The sequence below is a fragment of the Pithys albifrons genome, chromosome 9 (genome assembly GCF_047495875.1).
Source record: "Pithys albifrons albifrons isolate INPA30051 chromosome 9, PitAlb_v1, whole genome shotgun sequence".
In the NCBI taxonomy this organism is placed as follows: Eukaryota; Metazoa; Chordata; class Aves; order Passeriformes; family Thamnophilidae; genus Pithys; species Pithys albifrons.
The window spans coordinates 5,860,672-5,883,215 of record NC_092466.1 but is presented as its reverse complement, the minus strand read 5'-3'; the positions used below and the strand labels follow the sequence as shown (position 1 = coordinate 5,883,215).

At 39.4% G+C, this 22,544-nt stretch overlaps 1 protein-coding gene across 2 annotated transcripts in view; it reads left to right on the top strand.

Annotated features, from left to right (window-relative positions):
• PLPP4 (phospholipid phosphatase 4) overlaps positions 1–22,544 on the top strand; it is a 54,144-nt gene that overhangs the window by 24,163 nt on the left and 7,437 nt on the right. For both annotated transcript variants that reach the window (XM_071564090.1, XM_071564089.1), the window contains exons 4-6: positions 2,181–2,244; positions 3,746–3,870; positions 22,356–22,526. In XM_071564090.1, the coding sequence (XP_071420191.1) occupies positions 2,181–2,244; positions 3,746–3,870; positions 22,356–22,526 (360 nt within the window). The remainder of the gene's footprint in view (positions 1–2,180; positions 2,245–3,745; positions 3,871–22,355; positions 22,527–22,544) is intronic.

Here is a 22,544-nt window from a genome sequence, read left to right as displayed (position 1 = left end):
GTGCATTGTATGATTCAGTGCACTGATGTGTCTGGTGATGTGGAGGTTCATTAGCTGTGGGGGAGCTTTGCTGATTTCATAGAATCATAGAATGGATTGGGTTGGAAAAGACCTCCGAGATCATCAAGTCCAACCCTTGGTCCAACTCCAGTCCCTTTACCAGATCATGGCACTCAGTGCCACGGCCAAGCTTAGTTTAAAAACCTTCAGGGATGGGGAATCCCCATCCTCTCTGGGCAGCCCATTCCAATGCCTGAGCACTCTCTCTGGAAAGAATTTTTTTCTGCTCTCCAACTTCAATTTCCCCTGGCAGAGCTTGAGCCCATCGTGCCCCCTTGTCCTATTGCTGAGTGCCCGGGAGAAGAGACCAACCCCCAGAGATCTGGCCCATCATGTTCATAATGAATGATCAGAAATCCCCCAAAAGGTGAATTTCTTTGGGCATGACACACAGGAGAGAGAAACCATGAAAAGCATATGAAAATTCTTTGCCCCTCATGTAGCCACTAATACAAAGAAGGTGATGCAGAGCACTAAGGGAAGGAGGAGTAAAATTCCTGATGGAGATGCCCTTCAGCTTTCCCCTGGAAGTGCCTGCACCTCTTGCTGACTGGATTACATAACTTTCAAGGGGCTTTGTCATTCCTTCCTAAAGGGAACAAGATGAAAGCAAATAGAATTTATCATCTTACAGTCACACTGTCATTTGATCCCTGTATTGCCATTGTCAGGAATATGCAATAGTGAATGTGTGGCTCAGTCAGGTGTACAGTGTACAATCAAGACAAAGCTCAACAAAAGGAGGAAATTATAGTGCATGTCTGCAAAAGTGGGTTTTAAAAAGGGAAATATAGTGCTGTGACATTGCTGATCCCACACATTTGACTTTGAGGAAAATTTCCCAGAGCAATTACCATAAAAACTGAGACAAAACAATTGAGGGCGAAAACAGCATGGGATTGAGTGGTCACTGTGAACAGAGGAAGACTTTTTCAACAATATGAATGTCTTTGAGTTGTTCTTTTATTTTTGCTAGCAGTTATTGCTATTCTCTGAGAAAACCCTTATTTTTCCTTGATGAAGGACCTGCTTTTTTAAAACTTAAAAAAAAAAATAGATCCCATAACACACATTTTTATGATCTGTAGTGTCCTCAGGCAGAGATTTTGTGGAGACAGAATGAGTGCTGCTGAAGTGCAGCATCTGGGGCAACAGCTCAATGAGAAAATAGCTCATGTGGCTGTCATAATCAAAAGTTATAATACTGTAAATGTTCTACTGGAAATCAGAGATTTACCTAGTAATTATTTTTTTCTGATGGGAAATAAAATTCAGTGGCTCATGTTTTGTAACAGAGAGCTACAGTGTGGACTGCAACATTAAATGAGTTCAGTGCCCCTGAAGTCAAGATAGAGATCTCCACAGGCTTGAGATCAGGTTCTTCAGAAATTCTAGGGACTTGGCCTGCAACTACAAATAAAAAAGATGATTCAGTTATCCTTAGTATGACAGTTCCTGTTTATTACTCCAACTTTATTAGGAAAATTTGTTAATCCTGGAAGCAAATGTCAGGGGAAAGATTTTTAGTCAAAGCATCCACATCCTTTTGAAAGAAAAATGAAACAGTCATCCAATACTAGTTTTAGCCAAAAGGCATTTCATTAGCCTGAAAATGGATGGTTTAATATATACAAATATGAACACACATACACGTGTGTGTGTGTATCTATCTATCTATCTATCTATCTATCTATCTATCTATCTATCTATCTATCTATCTATCTATCTATCTATCTATCACACATATAGATCTATACAGAAATTCTCCTTGACCCAAAGAGCCTGAGATTTTCATCTGGTAAATTACAAAGCTGCAAAACCACAGTGCTTTATTCTCTTAACTTTTTTCCATTATTTATGCCTGTGCAAATGGCATGAGAGGAAAACAGGCTTTGTGTAGGGAAATAAGATTTCTCAAGAGTAAAAGCAGAAGTAAGTCATGATTATTATGATGCTCTGGGTTCTGTTCTTAGTCTGGTAACAAGAAAAACAAGGCTGCAAAGATCATTCAGTTTTCAGTCTAGTAAAGGCTTCAGTCTGGGAATCAAATGCTGTAATTCTGCAATTTATTGCTTGGTATTTAGGTTATTCTTGTTCTGTTTGTTCATTCTCTTTTCTAGCTGTTTCCTTGGCTCTAGCTCTGAATGGTGTCTGCACAAACACTATTAAATTAATAGTGGGAAGGTAAGTCTTGTCATGTTATAAATGATAGCTTTAACTATTAAGATAAATGGAGACAGATTGACAACTACAATACATCTTAATAAATAGATGGCTGCTGTTCCAAAGCACTGTGAGACAGAATAGGCCCCTGGGAAGCTGTTCTTGGCCTGGTGCAGATGTTGTACAACTTCATTACGTGACATCCCACTGTGGTGGGAACCTGTGCCCTTGTGTTTTGTTATTTGTTTTGAGTAGTTGGCAGATCCAGACAGGTGAGGAGTTTGAGAGGAATGGTGGGAACTGAAATCAGTTCATTAAATTGGCAGCACAGGAAGGGAAGAGTCACAGCATGTGGGAGTTTAGATGCCAGTGCCCCTTGTCTGATTAAATAGGAATCAGTTGAGTCTCTGTGTAACTCAGTGCCTGCATTTTGTGTGAAGCATTTTACTGAATGTGGAGTTTCCAGGTGACACCAACAAACCTTGGACTTAATAAATGAACTCCCAGGTAGGTGATTTTTTGAGGGAAGCATAAATTTGAATGGAGGGCTCAGAAAAATAGAGCAAAACAAATGCCCTAGAAAAGAAATTTTTTTGGTACTTTTCGGGTGTTTATATGAATTTTGAACAATTTCAGCTGAAAAATATATATTTGACTTGAGTTCATAGAAAATTTTAATAGAGTCCAATGCTGCTTTTGTTATTGGTCTATGTTTTGTAGCATTGAGGGAGCAGTATTTGGTTTCTGATGCACTTTCTCTGCTACAGCATTAATGCCCTGACAGAAATGGTATTTGGCACTTTGTGAGGGGTGTTTTTGACATAATGAAGAATACCTCATCTCTAGGCAGACAAAAGCTCATTTTGTCTGCCTTCCAAACTAAAGAGTGCTGTGTCAGCTTGTCCCTGAATCTGTGATCACTCACTTTGCTTCCCCGGTGGTTTGTTAGCTCAGGATCAGGGTGCCACCAGTCCAACCCTGTGGGCCAGCACTCAGCTCAGAGCAGGCTCAAAGGAAACTCAGGGGTCTGTTCAATGCACTGAGACAGGCAGCATCAAAGCTGGCAGTGGAATTTGGTGTTGGTTTGAGTGCCAGCCTTGTAGCCCAAGTTGTCCTGATGCATTGGCAAGACTTGTGAATATTTGTGAGTCTTGTACTGCTTTGCTCTGCCACTGAAGTGATGTGCAAGACTGCTCACTAGGGAAGAGTCAGCCTGCTTGTGTGTTTTTAGAGACAACCCCCACTTTGATGCTTTGCTGGAAGCTTCCCTAAGAGAGCCTCCTACAAGAACAGTGACCTTGAATTGACAGACCTGGGTTAGTGGTGGATTGGGCAGTGTTTGGTTTGCTATTGGACTCTATGGCCTTAAGGGTCCTTTGCAACATAAATGCCTCTGATTTCTGTTGCTGTGTTAAAGCTGGAGGGAATGAACTCTGTATATAATGAGCAGTAAATGTAATCACTTTGAGGTTTATTGTTACTACAGCTTTTATATTTTTAATATCCATGGTGTTTTTTGTAGACCGCGTCCCGATTTCTTTTACCGCTGCTTTCCAGATGGAGTAATGAACTCTGAAATGCACTGCACAGGTGATCCAGACCTGGTGTCTGAAGGCAGGAAAAGCTTTCCCAGTATCCACTCTTCCTGTAAGTTCATTTAAATACAGTGCCTTTTGTAAAAAGCTGTCCTTTCTGTGCTCTGGAGTTGCTCTTTTACCATTAGATCATGAGCCTGATTTTTGATGGAGGGGCTTGAAATTTTGACTTTGGTCACCACTCTCAGGAATTTCTTTCGGGAAGTCAAGTTGTGAGCCTTTCTTTGCTTGAGAACCACCTGACTCTGTTGGGAGCCACAGCAGGACTGTCAGTAGAGTGGAACACTATTCAAGGTTACAGAACACAGTGTGATTCAGAGAGGGATCTGTTCCCCAGTGCAGACCTCTGAATGCAGCCTTTGTCTATATAGTAAACATTTTGTTTGAAGTGTGAGGCAGGACAGCACAGTCACTTGTCCCCTGTTTTGGCTTTGAGGTGGTTCTCATTCTAGCTCTGATGGTTTGAGCAGTTACTCCCAGCTTAGCCTGTATCCTGACAGAGGTGTAGATGCCTCATAAAAACTTACCTGTCTGATTTAATGACTTGTATTAAGGTAGATGGTTACAAAGGTTCCTTTCTCTGTCTTGAAGAGCTGACTTCTGGCATGTTTTATGTCTAATAAACAAGTGTCTAATAAACCTTCTTTTCATCAGTAAAATAACTTGATTCCTGTGAGCACTTTTGGTTCTTTTGGCCAGTGCTGTTTGTTGCCTTCTGGTGTTCTGGTGCTGAGATTTCCCAACTGAGTACCAGGAAGTTTTACCTGTGCAATTTGTTTTTCTGATCCTTTTTCAAAATAGTAACTTCAAATTGCCTCATTGTGACATATGTTACCAACAAGTTGGGTAATGAGATGAATGAAATTATGAGCTGATATTGTTCCCTCTTTCTTGTTTGGATGCTAGACATGGATAAGAGTAGTAAATGGTTGTGGATTAACGTTACAGTTCTAAACTATGAACTGACTTAGCAGTCTCAGATTTTGTTTGGAAGCTTTGATTACATTAAAGAGACAATATCCATTGCTGTTTAAACAAGTGGTAATTTTTGTTTGCCTCCAGATCTGCTTATCACACTCATCTGCAGTTCTGGGGGTTAAGTATTTTGTCAATGTCTAAAGACAAAGGTTTAAAATAAGTGCATGTATGCACTGATCTATTAGAATTTACTGTTTAGCTCTCAGCAAGTGTTAATCATTGGTCTCTTTTCTTGGCTAAAATGGAACAGTTTAGTCTGAGGGTGCAAAGTGTGAGTTGCAGAAGACACTCAACGTGCCTTTGGTTTTGCACTGTGCATGTACCCTGCTGTGCTTAGCTCTGCCATCCACCCTGGTACCAAACCAAGGCTGCTCATCACACAGTGAAGGGCTTGGTCCCTGTGCCAGTGGGGCAGCCAGAAAATGCCCCCTGGGGTTTTACTTTCACCTGGTATCGGTTGTATAAGCACTGAGATGTGGTGCTGCAGCTCACACAAAATTTCTTGGAGCAGAATGATGGCCCAGTGTATTTAGATCCAAATTATGAGAACAGTTCTCCATTACTGACATAAGATTAGATTGTGGCTGAGTTGACTGTATTTGCCACTACAAAGCCTTTTATTAAAATGTGATAAGAATGAAAAGATATTACCTATGCAGTATTTTTTTATCTGTTGTTAAGAATATGTTAGTGAGGCAATTCTGCAGCTGCTTGAACTACTTAGCTGTTTGAAGACTGATGTTATAATACCTAAGTCTCTGACAAGCCTTAAAATCCATACATATTTTAGCCTCATTTTGGAGAGGGAAACCATTTAATCTGACAATCTTACAATGCTAACCCCTGCTCCTTCTGTGCTGCAAAATTATTTTGATAACCAGGATTGTCAGTATTATTTTGTCAAGAATAGTTAACTGTTGTGATCATAAATTTAGTTTCTTTCTATTACTTCATCCTCACTAGATTAAAGATTGAAAAGCAAAACCCATAGTAAAGAAAGCATACAATTATACAACCTTCCTGGATCTATGAAGCAGTGAGGATATTTGGATAAAGCCGTTCATGCTTGTAAAGTATTCTATAATTCTACATTATCTTATCTCAGTTTTAAAAAGTTCTCTTTCCCATCTTCTTAACATGTATTTGTAAACTTTCTTTACATGACTAAATTTAAAATCTTTTCATGGCTCCTCCCCCTCTTCCTTCAGCATAAGATTGCCACGAGGTAAAATGGAGTTCTATCCTTCAGATTTCTGTCATCCTTTCTCTGTGTGTTGTGGAATCCATGAAACAACACAAAAAAAAATTGTTTCTCTTCCTGTTTGAGGGATTTGTGTTCTCTTTTCATGACTGCAGAAATGTAAGTGGGGAGGATGAGAGTTGACATAAACTATAATACCTCTCTTGGAGTAAGTTACAAGTAGCCCACTAGAGTTTGGTATTTCCTATTTGAACACATGAGGAAAATAAATCACAAGTAAAAGCTGCCAGGCAGCTCATAAAGTGAGGTTAGAAGCTTCAGTCAAGAGCCATTTTCATCTTCAAAGCAGTTTTTCTTAAGGCATTTCTTGGCTGAGCTGTCAATCAAATGCTTTGTTATACTTGAAACCAAAACCTCATTGAGGCAAAACGAGACCCTCAACAAGATGGGCATTTGGGTGTAGGGAGCCAAGACTCCTGCCTGGATCCTGCAGCTCTGAGCTGTTCCTGAGCAGCAAGAATATGGAACTATTCTGACTGTCAAAATACTTCTGAAATGTAGGCTTGTTTTTCCATATTTAGTATTTCCATGGTTTTATAATCCACTAGCCATTTTATGCTGCTCAAAGCTACCATCTGTGAGGATAAAATGCAGCTTCTCTATGTCCATACTTCATCAAAATAATTGTTTATGAAGATCATAACAGCAACATTTCTTCCTGCCTGTGCCCTTCCTGTGTGCCTTCTGCAGACTTATCTTGTAGCCTGACCTGAAGATCCCTCATGGCATCCTCACCTCTCAAGATCTGTTTCCCTCCTTGCAACAAGGCTGAAACAACAGCAGCAAACAGCAGATAAAAAATAATCGTGAACAACCAAATGGATGGACGGACATACAGACAGAATGATCAGTGTGTTGAATGAAACAAACAGAGCAGATTATGCAGAAATCAGTATAACCCTTTTGTTTTCTGCAATTAATAAGTGCAGTGATTACCCAGCTCACCCATTGATGAAAAATATGATGTATGGATAAAGAATATTTAACTGGATGCAACACAGGGGAACTTGTTGATTAGAGGTAAATTAGGGTATATGAGCTCATTACAGTTAATTGGACAAGCCACGTGCACAGCTGGGTCTGAAAAGATCCCTGAGTTTGCAGACATACATTACACCAATGGAAAGCTTTTTATGATTGATTTCTTCCTTTTTGTCTCATGACTGATGTAATTTCGATATTTATGTCAGGCTGACAAGATCTTTCCATAAACAAAATATGAACTTATGAGTCCTGCAATGCTGTCTATCTGAAAAATCAATGTGCATGGGAAATAAATGCTTATATTTCAAGGTTTACATCCAGTGAAGCAATTTTAGGTAGGCCAGATATTCAGGAATCAAAAATGGGAAAGAAATCAGAAGGGTTCATTTAATTATCAGTGCATTAAAGAATTTTTTTCTGATATCCAACTTAAATTTCCCCTGCCAGAGCTCAAGCTCTGCCTGAGAATCCACATCATCTTTCCAAGTTGGTGCTACCATGTTTTGGGTACAGAGCTCTACACCAGAGGAATAAAGATCTGATTCATTGCATTTTAAATGGAACTTTGACCCAGATTTCACCTGTAGAAATGAGGGCAGACCACCAACAGCAAGCCAAGAAAATGGTGCAAAAGTAGTATGTGTTTGTGTTTAATGAATTAGTCTTGACTTATTGCCAAAATCAGGACAACTTCATGGTTAGATCTGATCTTAAATGAAGGGAAGTTCTGGCCAGGTGGGGGTTGGTCTCTTCTCCCAGGCACTCAGCAATAGGACAAGGGGGCACGATGGGCTCAAGCTCTGCCAGGGGAAATTTAACTTGGAGATCAGAAAAAAATTCTTTGCAGAGAGAGTGCTCAGGCATTGGAATGGGCTGCCCAGAGAGGGGGTGGGTTCCCCATCCCTGGAGGTTTTTCAGCTGAGCTTGGCCATGGCACTGAGTGCCATGATCTGGTAAAGGGACTGGAGTTGGACCAAGGGTTGGACTTGATGATCTCGGAGGTCTTTTCCAACCCAATCCATTCTATGATTCTATGTTACTAGAACAGTAAATAGACAAAAAAGTAAAGGAACTCGATTCCATCTTGTGTGCAGAGGAAAGGTGTACCCAGGGACCTGTTTCATACCTCAGCTCCACAAGCAATTGACCATTCTGATGGAAATACAGATGTGCAACTGCTGCAAACCCACAGTATTGTGTATTCTGATCTGCTTGCCATATAATCAGTCTCTGGCTTATCTCCTGAAAATTATAAAGAAAAATGTAGCAACTCAACAATACAGACTTGCTTCAAATATTGTTCAGGAAAATGGGCTGTTCAGGTTAAAAGTAAAAATAAAACAAACAAATATCTTCTATGCTGCCTTGCCTGTAATAATGAAGTCTTTGTACAAGCAAGTATAGGTAAATAATAGTAACACAACACATTTTATTTAAAAACACCAAAAACCCTGTGTGAATGAGATGCCAAATTCTTGACCCTGTTTGCTTTCTTAGAGGAAGTGATTAATTCATCACAATAAAACTGCATTAAGGCTCTCACTCTGCCCAAAACATTCACACACACTCTGCAATTGCCAGTTTTGGCTTCAGCTTTATCTAGTGACTGTTTTTAAATGTGTTTTTTCTGAATTGGTCAGAACTATTTAAGGCATATTTTTCAGCTAAAGGATTGCTGTCTTAAATTAGAGAGTTACACAAGACTGGTTTTGGTACCTTTGTGCTGAAGGAAAAAATAGTGGCTTGGTGAGAGTTGATTTTAACCTCTTGGAGCCTGTATTGTCAGTGGGGTCTGAAGCCTCTGATGGCCATAAATACCCATGTATACATATATGCAATTTTGTGTTGGATTGGATAGATTTATGAGAATAAAATCAAATAAAAATTAACATTTTTTGTATAAAAGCACTGTACTAGCAGTGAAATAAATAACATACATATGATTTTATATTTGTAGCTCCAAGTTAGGTACTTTAAATTAGTTTGAAAAGTTGACTTTTTGCTAAATTGTGCTATTGTTTTGTTGTTTGGGTTTTTTTTAATTTAAAAGACATCTTTATTGGATCAAGAGATTTGTTTTTGCATAGAATAGAGTTTTGAAGGAATTATGGTAACATCTAAATTTTACAGCTTCCAGAGTGAGTGTTAACACAACTATGTAAGAGATTGTGTGGGAGTTTTTGTTTTCCTTCTTTATATTATATTGGCTCAAAGAGGTTTGTAGTGATTACTGTCTAATACAGCTGAAGAAATCAGAGAATTTAATCAGAAATCTGAAATGAAGAATGTAATCAGTGTGGGGACAATAACACTGATGTGTTGTGTCTTATATCTTTTAATTACCTCCTTGGTGAATGAAGGTGTATTGATATGTTTGAGAAAAGAATGGCCTTCTAGAAATTAAGAAGAAATTTTTTTTCTCTACCTTTTGGGTATAGTTTAGTCTTACCCCACAGTTCTCACAGACAGGGTGTTGGTTAAAACTTGTCTGTAATAATGCCAAGGTCATGGGTTCAATCCCCTCTGTGGGCCATTGACTTAAGAGTTGGACTCGATGATCCTTGTGGGTTCCTCCCAACTCAGAATAGTCTGTGATTCTAAATAATAAGTAAAAACCCAACTCTGATGTTATGGTTGACCTCATTTTTATAAGGAATTTTGTTTTCTAAAGAAACAGTTCCTGTCCCTGTCAATTTTTCAACAAATGGCACTTTTTATACAATTAAAACCTAGGTAGTAAAATGTCCCTGCCTATGTAACCAAAGTTTGCAAGGTTCTAACTGATTATCACTTCAAGAAGAGCTGATTTTTCCCAGTTTCATTATTCAAGATGAGCCTTTGCAGCTCTAAACTCATCACAAATCACAGTAAACATCCATTTCCAACATAATCTTGCTCTGATCAAAAACTATGCCGGAATTGAATTGCCTGAAGAATTCTAATTATTCATAGTCAACCTCTGCATCAAAGCAGTTCTCAGCAAAGAGGGTTAATGGGAGCAGTGGTCTGGGAATTGGGTTTTAATACCTACTGTGCTCTTTAATATGGTGTTAAGAAAACACTACCAGTGGAGCATGTTGCACATTGTGGATTCTGTTTATATCAAGAGGAGGATATTCACTTTGTGAGAGTACTGATGTCCTAAGAAAGGAAGAACAAACAGCAGGAGGAGAAAAGTAATTGCTTACCCTTTACTTCTGGCATAATAAATGGGATTACATCCTCAGACCAATCCTGAACAGATTCCATTATGAGTAACAACAATAATTGCTCATTCTATTATAACAAGCTCAAGTGTATATAAGAGAATATCTTCTGTAGAGTTTCCCAGGTCCTTTCTTTAAATAAGGGGAGAGGAATCCCAGATGACTTTTTACACCTCATTAGTATTTCTTCCTTGTGACCAAGGTCCATTCCCAAATCCTACAGATATTCCTAACATGCCTTTCCCCTCAACACTGACATATTTCCCAGAAGTGAAGTTCCTAAGTTAGCTTCTTAGGGCTGCTCTTTATTAAGGCTCCTCACAGAATGAAAGTCACTGCCACAAAACTAACAGTTCTGCTGGTGTTTGCATTTGAGGGTTGTCACTGAATGCAGGGGGCAGGGGAGAGAAGGATCAAGAATCACCAAGCTCATCCCTTCCAGAGCATCCTGTCCTGGCCAGGAGTGGCAGAGCACCCAACTGCAGAGCCAGCACTCAGGAGAATCTGTCCCCTTAGCCACAAGGTCTGTGCTTCACTCTATTTTCTAAAAGCAATCAACAGTTAATTTCCACAAGTTTGAGTATAAACTGGCTCAGGAGGCAGCTTACCAAGCAGCTGTAATACATATTACTGTGATAAACAAGCTGGCTGTTTATCTGGCCCTTCTCTTTATGAAAATATAGAGCCATGGAGGTAGTTTATCCATCCTTGCCAGTGCTTGCCACTTGTCTGTCTGAGAATATACCAAAAGTGAAAGGAAAGGTCCTTCTCTTTCCATCAGTTCCTCTGCAGACAGTGGGCTTGCTGCCAAGCCATCTAAGAGCTCTCTGCTTCTCCCCAGCACCCAGCCCTTGTTCTTTAAAGTGACTAAAACAGATGAAGCAAGAGGTGGTACAGCCCTCTGCTAACTGGCAAAATTCAGCAGAACCTTCTTGAAGAAAAACTGAAAGTAAAGGGATTCTTCGTGGTAACATGTTATTTAACACTACCAAAGGCTGCATGGAAAATCAGGAATTATAGCAGTTAAATCTGTTGCTTGGTCTCAGGACTGAGGTTTGCTGCCTTGCAATTCACTGTAATCTGTGATTCACACAGAATAGCAAAGAGGGGTATATGTGTGCTCTTTGTTTTTCCTAATCTGGGGGCCAGATCATGCAGGGAACTCAAGAGCAGAGTGAGAGTTCAGGGGCAAGTAAGCAAAAACATGGAATCAACTTCAATCCTGGGTCATTAATGAAGAATACAGTGAATGACTCTGTGGGGCAACATGGTTCTTCCTCAAATGCTGAAAAGTTGAAGTTAAAAAAAGTGAGCTGGAAGAATAAATAAATCTCTGAGTTTAGCTTTGATAAACCAGTTTTCCCAGCAGTTACTGCTGTTTCCTGGTTGTTGTGACTGTTCAGATTGATTTCATCTGTGTAGGGAAGAAGCTTCATTACCTTCCTGTGAAGTTCTTCCTTTTCTCTTACCTACCTTTAACATTTTAAGCCAGATTTTTAAGCTAAGTTTAAGACACATGCTTGATTTCACAGCCTGCAGAAGACTCACTGTGGTGCTGGAGACTGTGGCTGTGTCTAAATCTAAGATCATTGTTCTTCTGCCTGACCTTTTCAGTTAAAAGGACTTTGAGTCACACCAGAGACCCAAAGATCAATTTTCATCTGTGAACTGTGGTGACAGCTCTTCTCTGCTGTGAAATGGGTCAGAAAGCTCAAGTCTAATTTGAAAATGGATGGCTGGTAACTCAGAAGGGGGTTGGCACATCAGCTTCTGACCATGGTTAAGGATGAAGTCTCACTACAGCACTGGCAGATATTGAGATTCCCTGAAACGGCCATTGCTGCATAGCACTGACATCACACTCCAGAATCCATTCCAGATGTTTTTATGTAGCATTTAGGTATACAAGGAACCCAAATATTGAGATGTTTCTAAATTAGCTGTTGTTGTAGTTCTTCCTTAATAATACATCCTTCAGCTTGGAGTTTTCTTTAAGGCAGGTGAGCTCAGCCATGGGCTGAATTAGGCAGCACTTGGGGGGTAAGACAGACTTGGCTACTGCACTGTGGGTGAGAAGCAAAACCTTGGCTTGGTTGTGTGTTCTTTGTATTCACTGCATAAACATGTTTCTTTGCTCTCTTCCAATTTCAGCTCAAGAAAGGATCTCTCTTTATTCTACTCTGCAAAAAGGAAATTAAAGATTCACAGGCCTAGTCAGAATTCCTGTTTTGAGAAGTAGAAACTGATATTTTTGTGTGAATTTTCCCCCAGTCTCACCAGCTGTGAAACATTTTGACCAGGTTCAATCAGTAATACTTGATAGGGTGATTTTTCACATCTGTAGAGATTAAGGGTCAGACTTTCTGTGACAGCATTTTTGTTCTGATCAGAGGCACGTTTTTGAGGAGGATGTTGTGACAGTCCCTCTTGTAGCACATCATGGGGTGATCTTCCAGCCCATGGTAAGAATCAATCAGAATATGTGTGAGAGTCTCTGCCTGGACTTGAGCTACTTGGAAGTAAACCCAACCATTCTGTTTCCATGGGGACTTTAAAACCCCACAGAGCTGTCACCTTCCTAAGTTGAGGTGAGTGATCTGTCTCCAAATGCTGCTGCTGCCTCAGGACCCTTTAGAGCAGTGAGAGGGATAGAGTTGGCCCATGTAAGATCATGTTCTTCTAATGCAAATAACCCTGAATCAATCTAGAATTATCTCAATAAAAAGAAGACCAACTACAATTTTGCTGTAAGCAAAAGAAAAATAAATCAATAAAAACCTTGAAATGGAATGATAAAATACTGGGCACCCTTTGGAGGTGGCTGACTGATTTATCAAATTGCAGAAATCTCACTCATCAAGTTTTCTGAAAAACATTAATTTAGGTCTCTTGAAAACAAGGAGATATTAAAAGTCTCTTGAGATAAAAGCTATGAGATCAATACAGGAAATGAAGGATGTTATTTATGCCAGAAAGAAAAAAAAAACATCTGGAGAAAACCTCATTTGGATTTTCCTGTTACTGTCCATTCTACACAGACAACATGAGCTATTGCAGGTAATTAAATAGGTATTTTTTCCTGCCTTCTGTGGAGGACTGAGAAAATAATGATCAGTGTTTTATCTAATGAAATCTACAGGAAAAATGTTTATGCAAAATATTCTTAAAAATAACAATGCTATTTTACAACCAACTGGTTTTTCTGGTGATTTTCTCCTGAGTCTTCCAGTTTTCCTTTACTTCAATCTGAACTATTTGGGTTTAAGAGTCTCTCAGTCTGTGGTTCCTACACTTTGTTTAAGCAACTGGAAACCTTTGGAGAATGATTATGTGGGAAGCTTCTGACCATGTTGGAAGGCAATGCAAGCTGGATTTGTGGATGAAACTGCCAGGGGATAAGAGCATGGGAGGTCTTAAAAAAAATAAAATCACCTGCAGGGGAGGTAGGTGAAAGAAAAATGTCTTTGGATGATTTTACTGAGGGAATTAATCAGATAACAGAAATCAGAATGGTTGACCAGATGTTTATGTTATCATAGCATTTCCACAGACACTTGGGACTAAATATGATTTAGTATGACTGGTGAGTCATATTAAATCGTATTTTAAAAATATTTAAATATCACTGAATATTTAATACATCACTTGCTCAGCCATGCAAGAAGTTCTCTATTATATGATAAGCCATTTTATTTTTCATTGTATTAGCCTGGCTTGGCTGATCCCCTGGGATCCAGGGACAGGAGATGTGGGAATGGTGTGGGAAAGCTGTGACAGGAGGTGGTCACACTGGAATCTGAGTGGAAAGCAGAGTATCACTTATCCAGAGGAGTCCTCTTGAAGTAGGGTGGGTAAAGGGTATGAGTTAAATATGAGAAGCACAAGAGGGTTTGTATGTGACTATCCATGGCTCTGACCTTGATTCTGTTCCCAAAAACTGTTCTATGGCATACCTTGGACATGTGTATTTGTCTCTCACAAGTACAGCCCTGATAACTGGTTCCCATCCCAGTGTCTGCATTTGTTTGGAGGTGTCCCATTCCTACCAGATAAACTCTGTTTATTGGGCAGAAAGCATTCTCAAGATTATCCCTAAATTAGGTTTCTCTCTAGTCCATTCCTTGGGTTTGGGAGAAGAAGAGGAATCTCTTGATTTTTTTTTCCCCTTTTCTAAACTAACTGTAAAGTCTCTGACAGTCAGACTAGGAGTCTGCTTGGTGTGAGTTGTCTTCTTAAACAGATAAAATCTACTTCAGGAGTTCTTTAAACAACCCAACACCTTTGCTCCTGACTGACTGATTAGTCAATATTGTATTTTCTCTTTATCTTGACTGTTCCACTCAGTGTTGTTTGTCTGTTCCACTCAGTGTTGTTTGTCACTGTATAGTGCATTTCTGTTGTGTTATCCCCCAGGAGTTGCCTTCTCTGGTGATATCAAAGCTGATTAGGCAGTTCATGCTTGCACCAGATTTGCCTGATGAAGCACTAATTAAATGAATGTATATTTGTAATGTTTCTTGCTGTGTCACTAAAAAGAAAAAAAGGTGCCTGAGAAATGTTATGTCATCAGAGCATGAGAAGAGGTGGCTCCTCCTCCCTTTTTCCACTAAATAATTAAAATTAGCCAGTTGTAAAAATGAAAATATTTTTACATTTTAAAAGCCACTCATTTGTTTGAAAAATTAAAATTATTTATGTGCTTCAGAGTGAAGAAATAATTGAATTTCAATAGAATTGTTTGCTATCCTGTGATAATTCATATAAAATATGACTTCAGTACATGTAATTATAGTTGGATATCTAAATTTGAACTGTTAATTATCTTTAGCTGCAATTTTATGGAGGATAATCATATTTCCTTCAGTTGAAAGTGAACATTTTAAGTAACAAATGAGCTACAAGCCACAGGTTTTTGGTGGTAATTGCTGCTACTCCCCAATTTTCAAGATAAATCTCATAATTAACAGCTGTATGGCACTGTCTCACTGAAATATTTCATCCTTTTACAAGAGAATCCAGGGAATTAACAAATGGATTTCTCAGATATTCAAGGAAAAAAAGCAAATCTCCTGTGGGGCTTATTGGCTTCTTAATCCAAACTCTAAGTATACTTGGGATGCTTGTGTTTAATGCCTTTACCTCTTCTGTGTCGTATTTACCTCTCAGTACTCAATGCAAGGGCTGTTTGAATTCAGGAGGGGGTGGGAGATGAACTCCCTGAAGTTCAGTTTTCCAGTGCTGGTAATAAATCAACTCTTGTTAGTCTCTTTGAGGTTCAGATTATAAGTGTGTCTCTCCAGAATATCTCCAAAATACTTCCTTTTTTCCCCTGAATTTATAAAACAAGTGGGGTTTCAATGCATGGCATCATGTCAGTGCCAAGCAGTGGTTCCTCATTGGTATTTATCTCACCTGGCAAACATGTCTATGCATTTACTTTACACTGTAGCATATAGAATAATTTAGCTCCACCCCCTGCCATGGGCAGGGGCACCTCCCACCAGCCCAGGTTGCTCCAAGCCCTGTCCAGTCTGGCCTTGGACACTCCCAGGGATGGGGCAGCCACAGCTTCTCTGGGCACCTGTGCCAGGGCCTGCCCACCCTCCCAGGGAGGTGTTTCCTCCCACCATCTCACCTAACCCTGCCCTCTGGCAGTTTGAACCCATTGTCCCTTGTATTGCCACTGTCTGTCTGTGTAAAATATCCCTCTCCCTCTTTTCCATAAACCCTCCTAAGGTGCTTGAAGGCCGCAGAGAGGTCTCCCCAACAACTCGTTATTTAACATAATAACTTTTTTTTAATGGCATTATATACTAATATATTTTCTCATTTTTCATTACATAATTAAAAAGATTAATCCCAGATCTACTGCGTATTCCAGAAGGGAGAGCAACTTTAGATTTGCCATCTTCAGAGTCTCTTGGCTGAACTGAGAATGAAGATGCCCAAGTTTCCAGTCCATGACTCACTCAAGAGAGTTATTTAAAAATTTCTCTCAAGAGATTATTTAGGAGTTTGGAGTCCAGTGTTGCCTTTGGTGACAGCATAATGTCATTGTGCAGCCACTCTCCCCTTGGTGATCACTTTTATCACTTTGAATGTGTGGTTGGAGAAGACTTCATATCATTCACCTTCCCCCTCTCCAAACTCTGCTTCTTTACTGAAAACTCCCAGTAACAGGTTCCTCCTGCAGATGATGGATAGATAAGCCTCATTGCTTTGCATTTTGCAGGAACAAATAAGATTTTCCCATTCGTGCTGTGTCTCACAGCAAGAAAAGAGAAGCAGAGATCTTCTCTACAGCCCTACTGCTCTGGCTGTGCAAGGTCCTGGGATTTTCCTAGTTTATTTTGGAAGTACTCAGGGGATTATTTGCAGGAAGTCCTGTCACTGGTATAATCCAGCCAACTCCTTGGCACTGCATCTTGCGCTTGACTGAAGCATCCTGATCCTCCACTTTAAAGAGTTTCCATCCATCAAGATGACTTCAGATTGTCTTCTAATTGTATTTTACCTGCCTAGTCTGTGTGCTTGGGCCAGCTTCCTTCAAACAGATTTATAATTAAATGCACACCCCTGAGTGACTGATACAAACCCTTGGCATGGTGGATGGAATGACAAGCTGGTGAGCAGGATGTGACCTGTTATTAAGGAGACTACTGATAGCATATGTAGGGCAAGGCAAGAAGTTACCCTGATCCCCATAGGTGGGACTTGGAGTATTCCAAGGATGAACTGGAAAGAAAAAATTGCTCTTGACAGGGATTATTTCTAGTTAGATATCTCAAAAATGCCCCAGGACCATAATTTGTATTAAAGTTGGGTAGACAATGATCTAAAGCTGCTGGCTGGATCCTGTGTTTAGGCTGAGGTGTAGCAGAGAGGGAAATTTATTCCCTGATTATTGATAATTGGCAGGGTGTAGCTCTTTAATTGGTACTGACCTGTTTGAATTAACCTGGCAACTCTTATCTCAGTTTTAATTTTTTTTCTCAAGAATGTAGAGTTACAGTATCAGGACTCTGTTTCATAAGGGGATGCACGTTTGGTTTAACACACAAATAACAGCTGGGATGTCTGTAAGGAGGAGAGGGCATTAGCCAGGGACCACACTAGAGCAGCTCCATCATGGGGATTCAAAGACCATTTCCATCCTGATGTTATTCTTTATTAAATTGACTGTAAAATCATGAGTTAGACCTGAATTCCCCAAGTGGAATTGAAAAGCACCGAGATATTGGCAGTGAGTGAGGAGTTAAACAAACACTGTGCACAGAAAGGTGTTTTTCCAGTGTGATACAGTTGTGTTGGGGCTGCATTCACAAGGCAGTCTCTTGTAGCTGATATTAATGCTGAGACCTCTTCCATTTGTGCCTGGGTGTTGACCCCTTCTCTTCAGAGTAATTCCAGAATCTTGAACTGGTTTTGGCTTCTCTTTACTGTGTTCTCAGAGGAAAGGGGTTGGTTCAAGGTTTCTATGGAAAATTAGGCTGTGGAAAAGGTTCACTTTCAGGATTTTTTAAATATAACATAATTAACTGAACAAATTAAAACCTAGTTCTCATTTTTTGGTTGCAATGACACACACACACAGAGACCCCTTTAGGTATTTCAGGTGAAATGAGGGATCTTGAAAGGTGCATAAAAAATATGTGAGGAAAAACAACCCAGAAAATGCTCATAAGAATTCACTGAGACAGTCCTGCAAAAACAACCTCATGACTAACACTCTTGCTTTTCAGATAATAGAGGTTTCTTTTTGTTCTAACATGTCTCTGTCTCCAATAACTCTTTTTTGTTTCCCAAGTCCCTCCATACACTTGTATTTTGTGATGTGCTTTTCATGTTCCTTCTGCTGAACTGTCTTTCTTGGTGAAAAGAAATTAATAAAGCTGAGCCAAAGGGAAGGTGATTGACTGTCCCACTTGGAAAAAAAGTAAAAATATTTTGCCTGTGATAATAAGCTCAAAACATTCTTTGGGAATTAGACTTCTATAAAATGCTCTTTGAGTTGTATGTCAGCATTAAAATTTATGCACTCATTTGGTATCATACTTTTTCCTTCAAAAAAGATAAATATTTCAGTCTTTGAACAGTGTGAAACTGGAAACATTTGCCAGTAGCCCCAGCCAGAGGAATTACACAGTGGGCTGCTGTGCAATTCCAGTGATGAATAGCATGTGTTTGCATTTGGAAAATATATAGTAATCACTGCCAGTATAAGACATTACAGACAAAGAGATGGATCATTTCCTCTGATTCTTATATAGGCCATTTGAATGGTTGTTTTGCAGTGTTATAATTTAATGCCACTTAAGTAAGTTGAGGATTTTTTCTTCGGCTCAAAAACTGCTTAGTGTAGAAAAGACATTTATTGTGTGCTTAGCAAAGCATCCATTAGAACTTGAGGAGCTGAAGATGCTCGTGGGATAGTTTCATTGTTGTAAAACACTCACGAAAACAATTACATTTTTTAATGAATAATTTACTTGTGGTGCTTTAGGTCAGATTCTTGTTTACAGATTCTCACTTTATGCATTTCAACGTGGTCATTGTTTGGTCTGTACAGATCTGAGCCAGCCCCCCAGTGTGGAGAGATCAGTGGCAGGATGGGCTCTGCAGTGTCTCCAGGTGCTCTCATCCTCCTCAGTTCTTCTGTTAACTCCTTTGTTTTAAAAGAATATGCTAGAAACAAACTGAGCAATTGATTCTAGTGTAGTTTTATTTACTCCAATAATGATAATGCCCAAAAGCAAGACATTTTTGACATGCTGCAAGTACCACTATGGTGTGATTTGAAAATGTTCCTTCCAGTCACAGTTCCAGACAACTTAAAGAAACCCAAAACATAAGCAATGTGTACCATGAGTCTCAATTCCCTTCAGGATCAATTCAGAAAGGTTACAAAGATTTGCAAAGCCAAGATTTTTAGTGTTGTTTAATTAGCCCTGCTGGCCCAAACACAATATCAGCCCTATCAGCAGATCAGGAAATGAAAGGAAATAATAAAGGGACAAATCAAATATTGCTTAATGGGTTTGCATCACATTTTAAGTCTGTTATCCTCTCTGAGTTAGCTCATAGTCCTGATTCCTGTAAGACATAAATTTTCCCTTTTCATTCCAAAATTCCCTTAATCTCTTTTAGTTTCTTAAGAAACCACAGCTGGCTTGTTTAAAGAGAACAGTTCAGTGACAGTCCCCAAAACATACAGCATTTTATCAGCCCTTGTAGCACCTGTGCCTTGTCTCAGGAGAGGTTTCCCTGTCTCCAGCAACTTGGGGCATCAGGACTTTGATTTGAGTTCTCTACACCAATGGTTTAAAATACCTCATATCCTTCTGCTGTGTGTTTGATTCATTCCTTTCTCTTCCAACACTTAAATCAATTAAATATTTGTGTCTGAAATTTGCATCAACATCTATCCATGTCAGCATCTATTGAGTTATCATTGTTTTAAACTAAATCAGACCGATTTTCTTCTTTCCATTTATGTCAATGTGTCCAAAGAGACCTGGCAGGCATTTTATGTTGCTCTTGCCTTCTTTCTATAGAGTATTAATTTCTTTCTGCAAGAAACTGTAGTGAAGGGTGTTGCTTTGCTAGTAAAATTGCCTGGTAAATGCTAATAATCCTGAATATTACTCTGTGTGAACTGAACACCTCCTTTATAGTTTGGCAGTGTTTCTTTAAGCCCTCTAAATTCCAAGGCATTGTAGATTGCCTGAAAATGAAACCACAAAGCATTTGATTCTTCTGCTTGGGAATAGTGTCTTCAGATTTTAAAGATCTAAAGAAACAATAACCTGAGATGAAAATGGAAATATGAAGGTAAAAGTAATTCTTGAGAGGAAGTATTTAAGAGTCTTCATTCCAGGATTGGATTTGATGTTGCATATCCAAGACAGATTTCATTTTGTCATGTTCCACTGGCAAATCTAACAAGTCTGAGGCACAAGAGGAAGTCTACACTGGGAAGAAGAAATGTTTATTTGTTGTTTTGGGTGTGTCAGTCTACTTTGACTGCTAAGAGTTGGAGAGGATGTTTTAAAAAGGAAAGGGGTATTCCAGTTTTCTGAGATATGTTGTCAGGAAAATAGATTTGTATTTTCATGGTGGATACAGCCTGGTGTCCTGACTATGAATCTCACAGCCTATTTCTGTGTAAGACATGCTACTTTTAAGAAAATACATTCACTTCAAGAGTTCCCTGAAATGTCAGAAGAAATAATTTCTTCTTGTTCAACAGCCTGAAAGGCAAAGCAGATTCACATGGCTCTCTAAGGTCTGTTCACAAGAAGGTAACCCAGTCTGCAAGAAATCTATTTATTCAGCATTGTTAACATTTCAAAGCTTGCCTCCCACTGTCTCCTGACAAGTCTGGAATCAGCACTGGTTGAAAAAGCATCTAGAAAACAGCACCTTTGGTGTATTGGTTTGATGATTAATCTGCTTTCTGTCTGGCTCCACCACAGCCACCTGTGAGGGTGAGGGCATTTAAAAAGCCCTGTCAGGAGATTAGAAGGAAAGAAATACACCTGACCCAGCACTGATAGTGATTTTAGAATTAAATTGGCTGACAGCAGAACCAGAACAGGATTATGTGTTATGAGTGTCACCCATGACCCCTTATACAGTTCCTTAGATATAACAAAGATAAAAAGTATAAAGGTAGTCAGAAAAGAAAGATTTCAATGTGTTAGATAACTATGTCACTTCTTACCTCTTATACAGTTTCTTAGATATCATAAAGATTAAAAGTATAAAGGTAGTCACAAAAAAGTATTTCAAATTCTTGAATAAATGTTTATAATTTCTTTCTCTGTGGTTTATGTGCTCTTGTTCTATTTTCTGATCTCTGCAGTCAGGTGCAAAATTGAGTATGACATTTGTCATTGTCATTGAAGACTAGATGTGTTTCACAGAGCTACGTGTTCAGCTGCAGCACTAATTTTCCTACAGAAAAAGAATGTTCAAATGTTGGGTTCTTTAAAAAAATATAAATGCATGTGAAAGATAATAATAATAAAAAAATCTATCTAGTGTCTCTACAGCAGGAAAGAGGTTCAGCACAGAAACTTGGGGCCTGGGTTCTCTCATCACTGCCAGTTGTGCATGTTCTGTAGAAACTGCTTAATGGAACCTAAAAATCTCATTTAAATGTAATTAAATTACAGTACAAACTGTCTGAATCTTTTTCTGCTTTGAACCTTCACTTTTTTGAATAGGTCTAAAATCAGGAAAGATGTGCTGAAGGTTGAAGCATAAAAAATGGTTTTGTGACTCAAAAATTTGCTTAAATGTTTCATGTAGTGTGCAAATCAAATTGGGCATTCTTTTCACAGCTGTTGTCTCCCCCAGAGGATAAAGGTAAATTGCTAAAGGGAAAAGAAATTAAATTTCTCTTGGGTAGGTGAATGTCTAGAGGGACCACAGTGTTTGCAAATGTGTTATATTATGGGAAAGCTGAGTATATCTGAGAAGAAACTCAAATTGCTTTGCAGTGCTCACTTGCCTGATTGCCTGCATTGCTACGTGGGTGACACCATTGCTGTGGAGAACATCTCTATGTCACATACTTTTTGGAAGACTGGCTTTTTCCATTCAGCTCCCCAAAAACATGGGCTTTTTTAAAATTTGTAAGGTCATGATTGCTTTGTTAAATCACAAAACAAAACAAGAATACCCTCTACTCATTCAATTTGTTACATCCTTTTAAAACACTGAGCTCTAAAAGCATCAGGCTAATTCCTCTGGCTCAGTTGCTTAAAACTTGACTGTAATAATGCCAAGGTCATGGGTTCAATCCCCTGTGTGGGCCATTGACTGAAGAGTTGGACTCGATGATCCTTGTGGGTCCCTTCCAACTCAGAATATTCTGTGATTCTGTGATTTATGTGGTTACACAGGAATCACCATTCAAATTCTGAAGCTCCCTCAAGTTTTGCAGATGGGTGTTCTCAACATACCTCACTTCCAACCCCACCTTGGAATGCCCAACACTCCTCTGCAGCAGAGGGATCCTGCTGTCCCACCTTGCAGGATCTCAGGGGATGCTCTGGTGCAGTGCTACCAACAAACACTGTAGTTATGGGGGTTCTTTCTCAGTTGCATTTTCAGGCCTTGGCTTCACCACCTTCTACCTGGCTGGGAAGCTGCACTGCTTCACCGAGAGCGGCCGGGGCAAGAGCTGGCGGCTCTGCGCTGCCATCCTGCCCCTCTACTGCGCCATGATGATCGCCCTCTCACGCATGTGTGACTACAAACATCACTGGCAAGGTGAGCCACCTCCTTCTC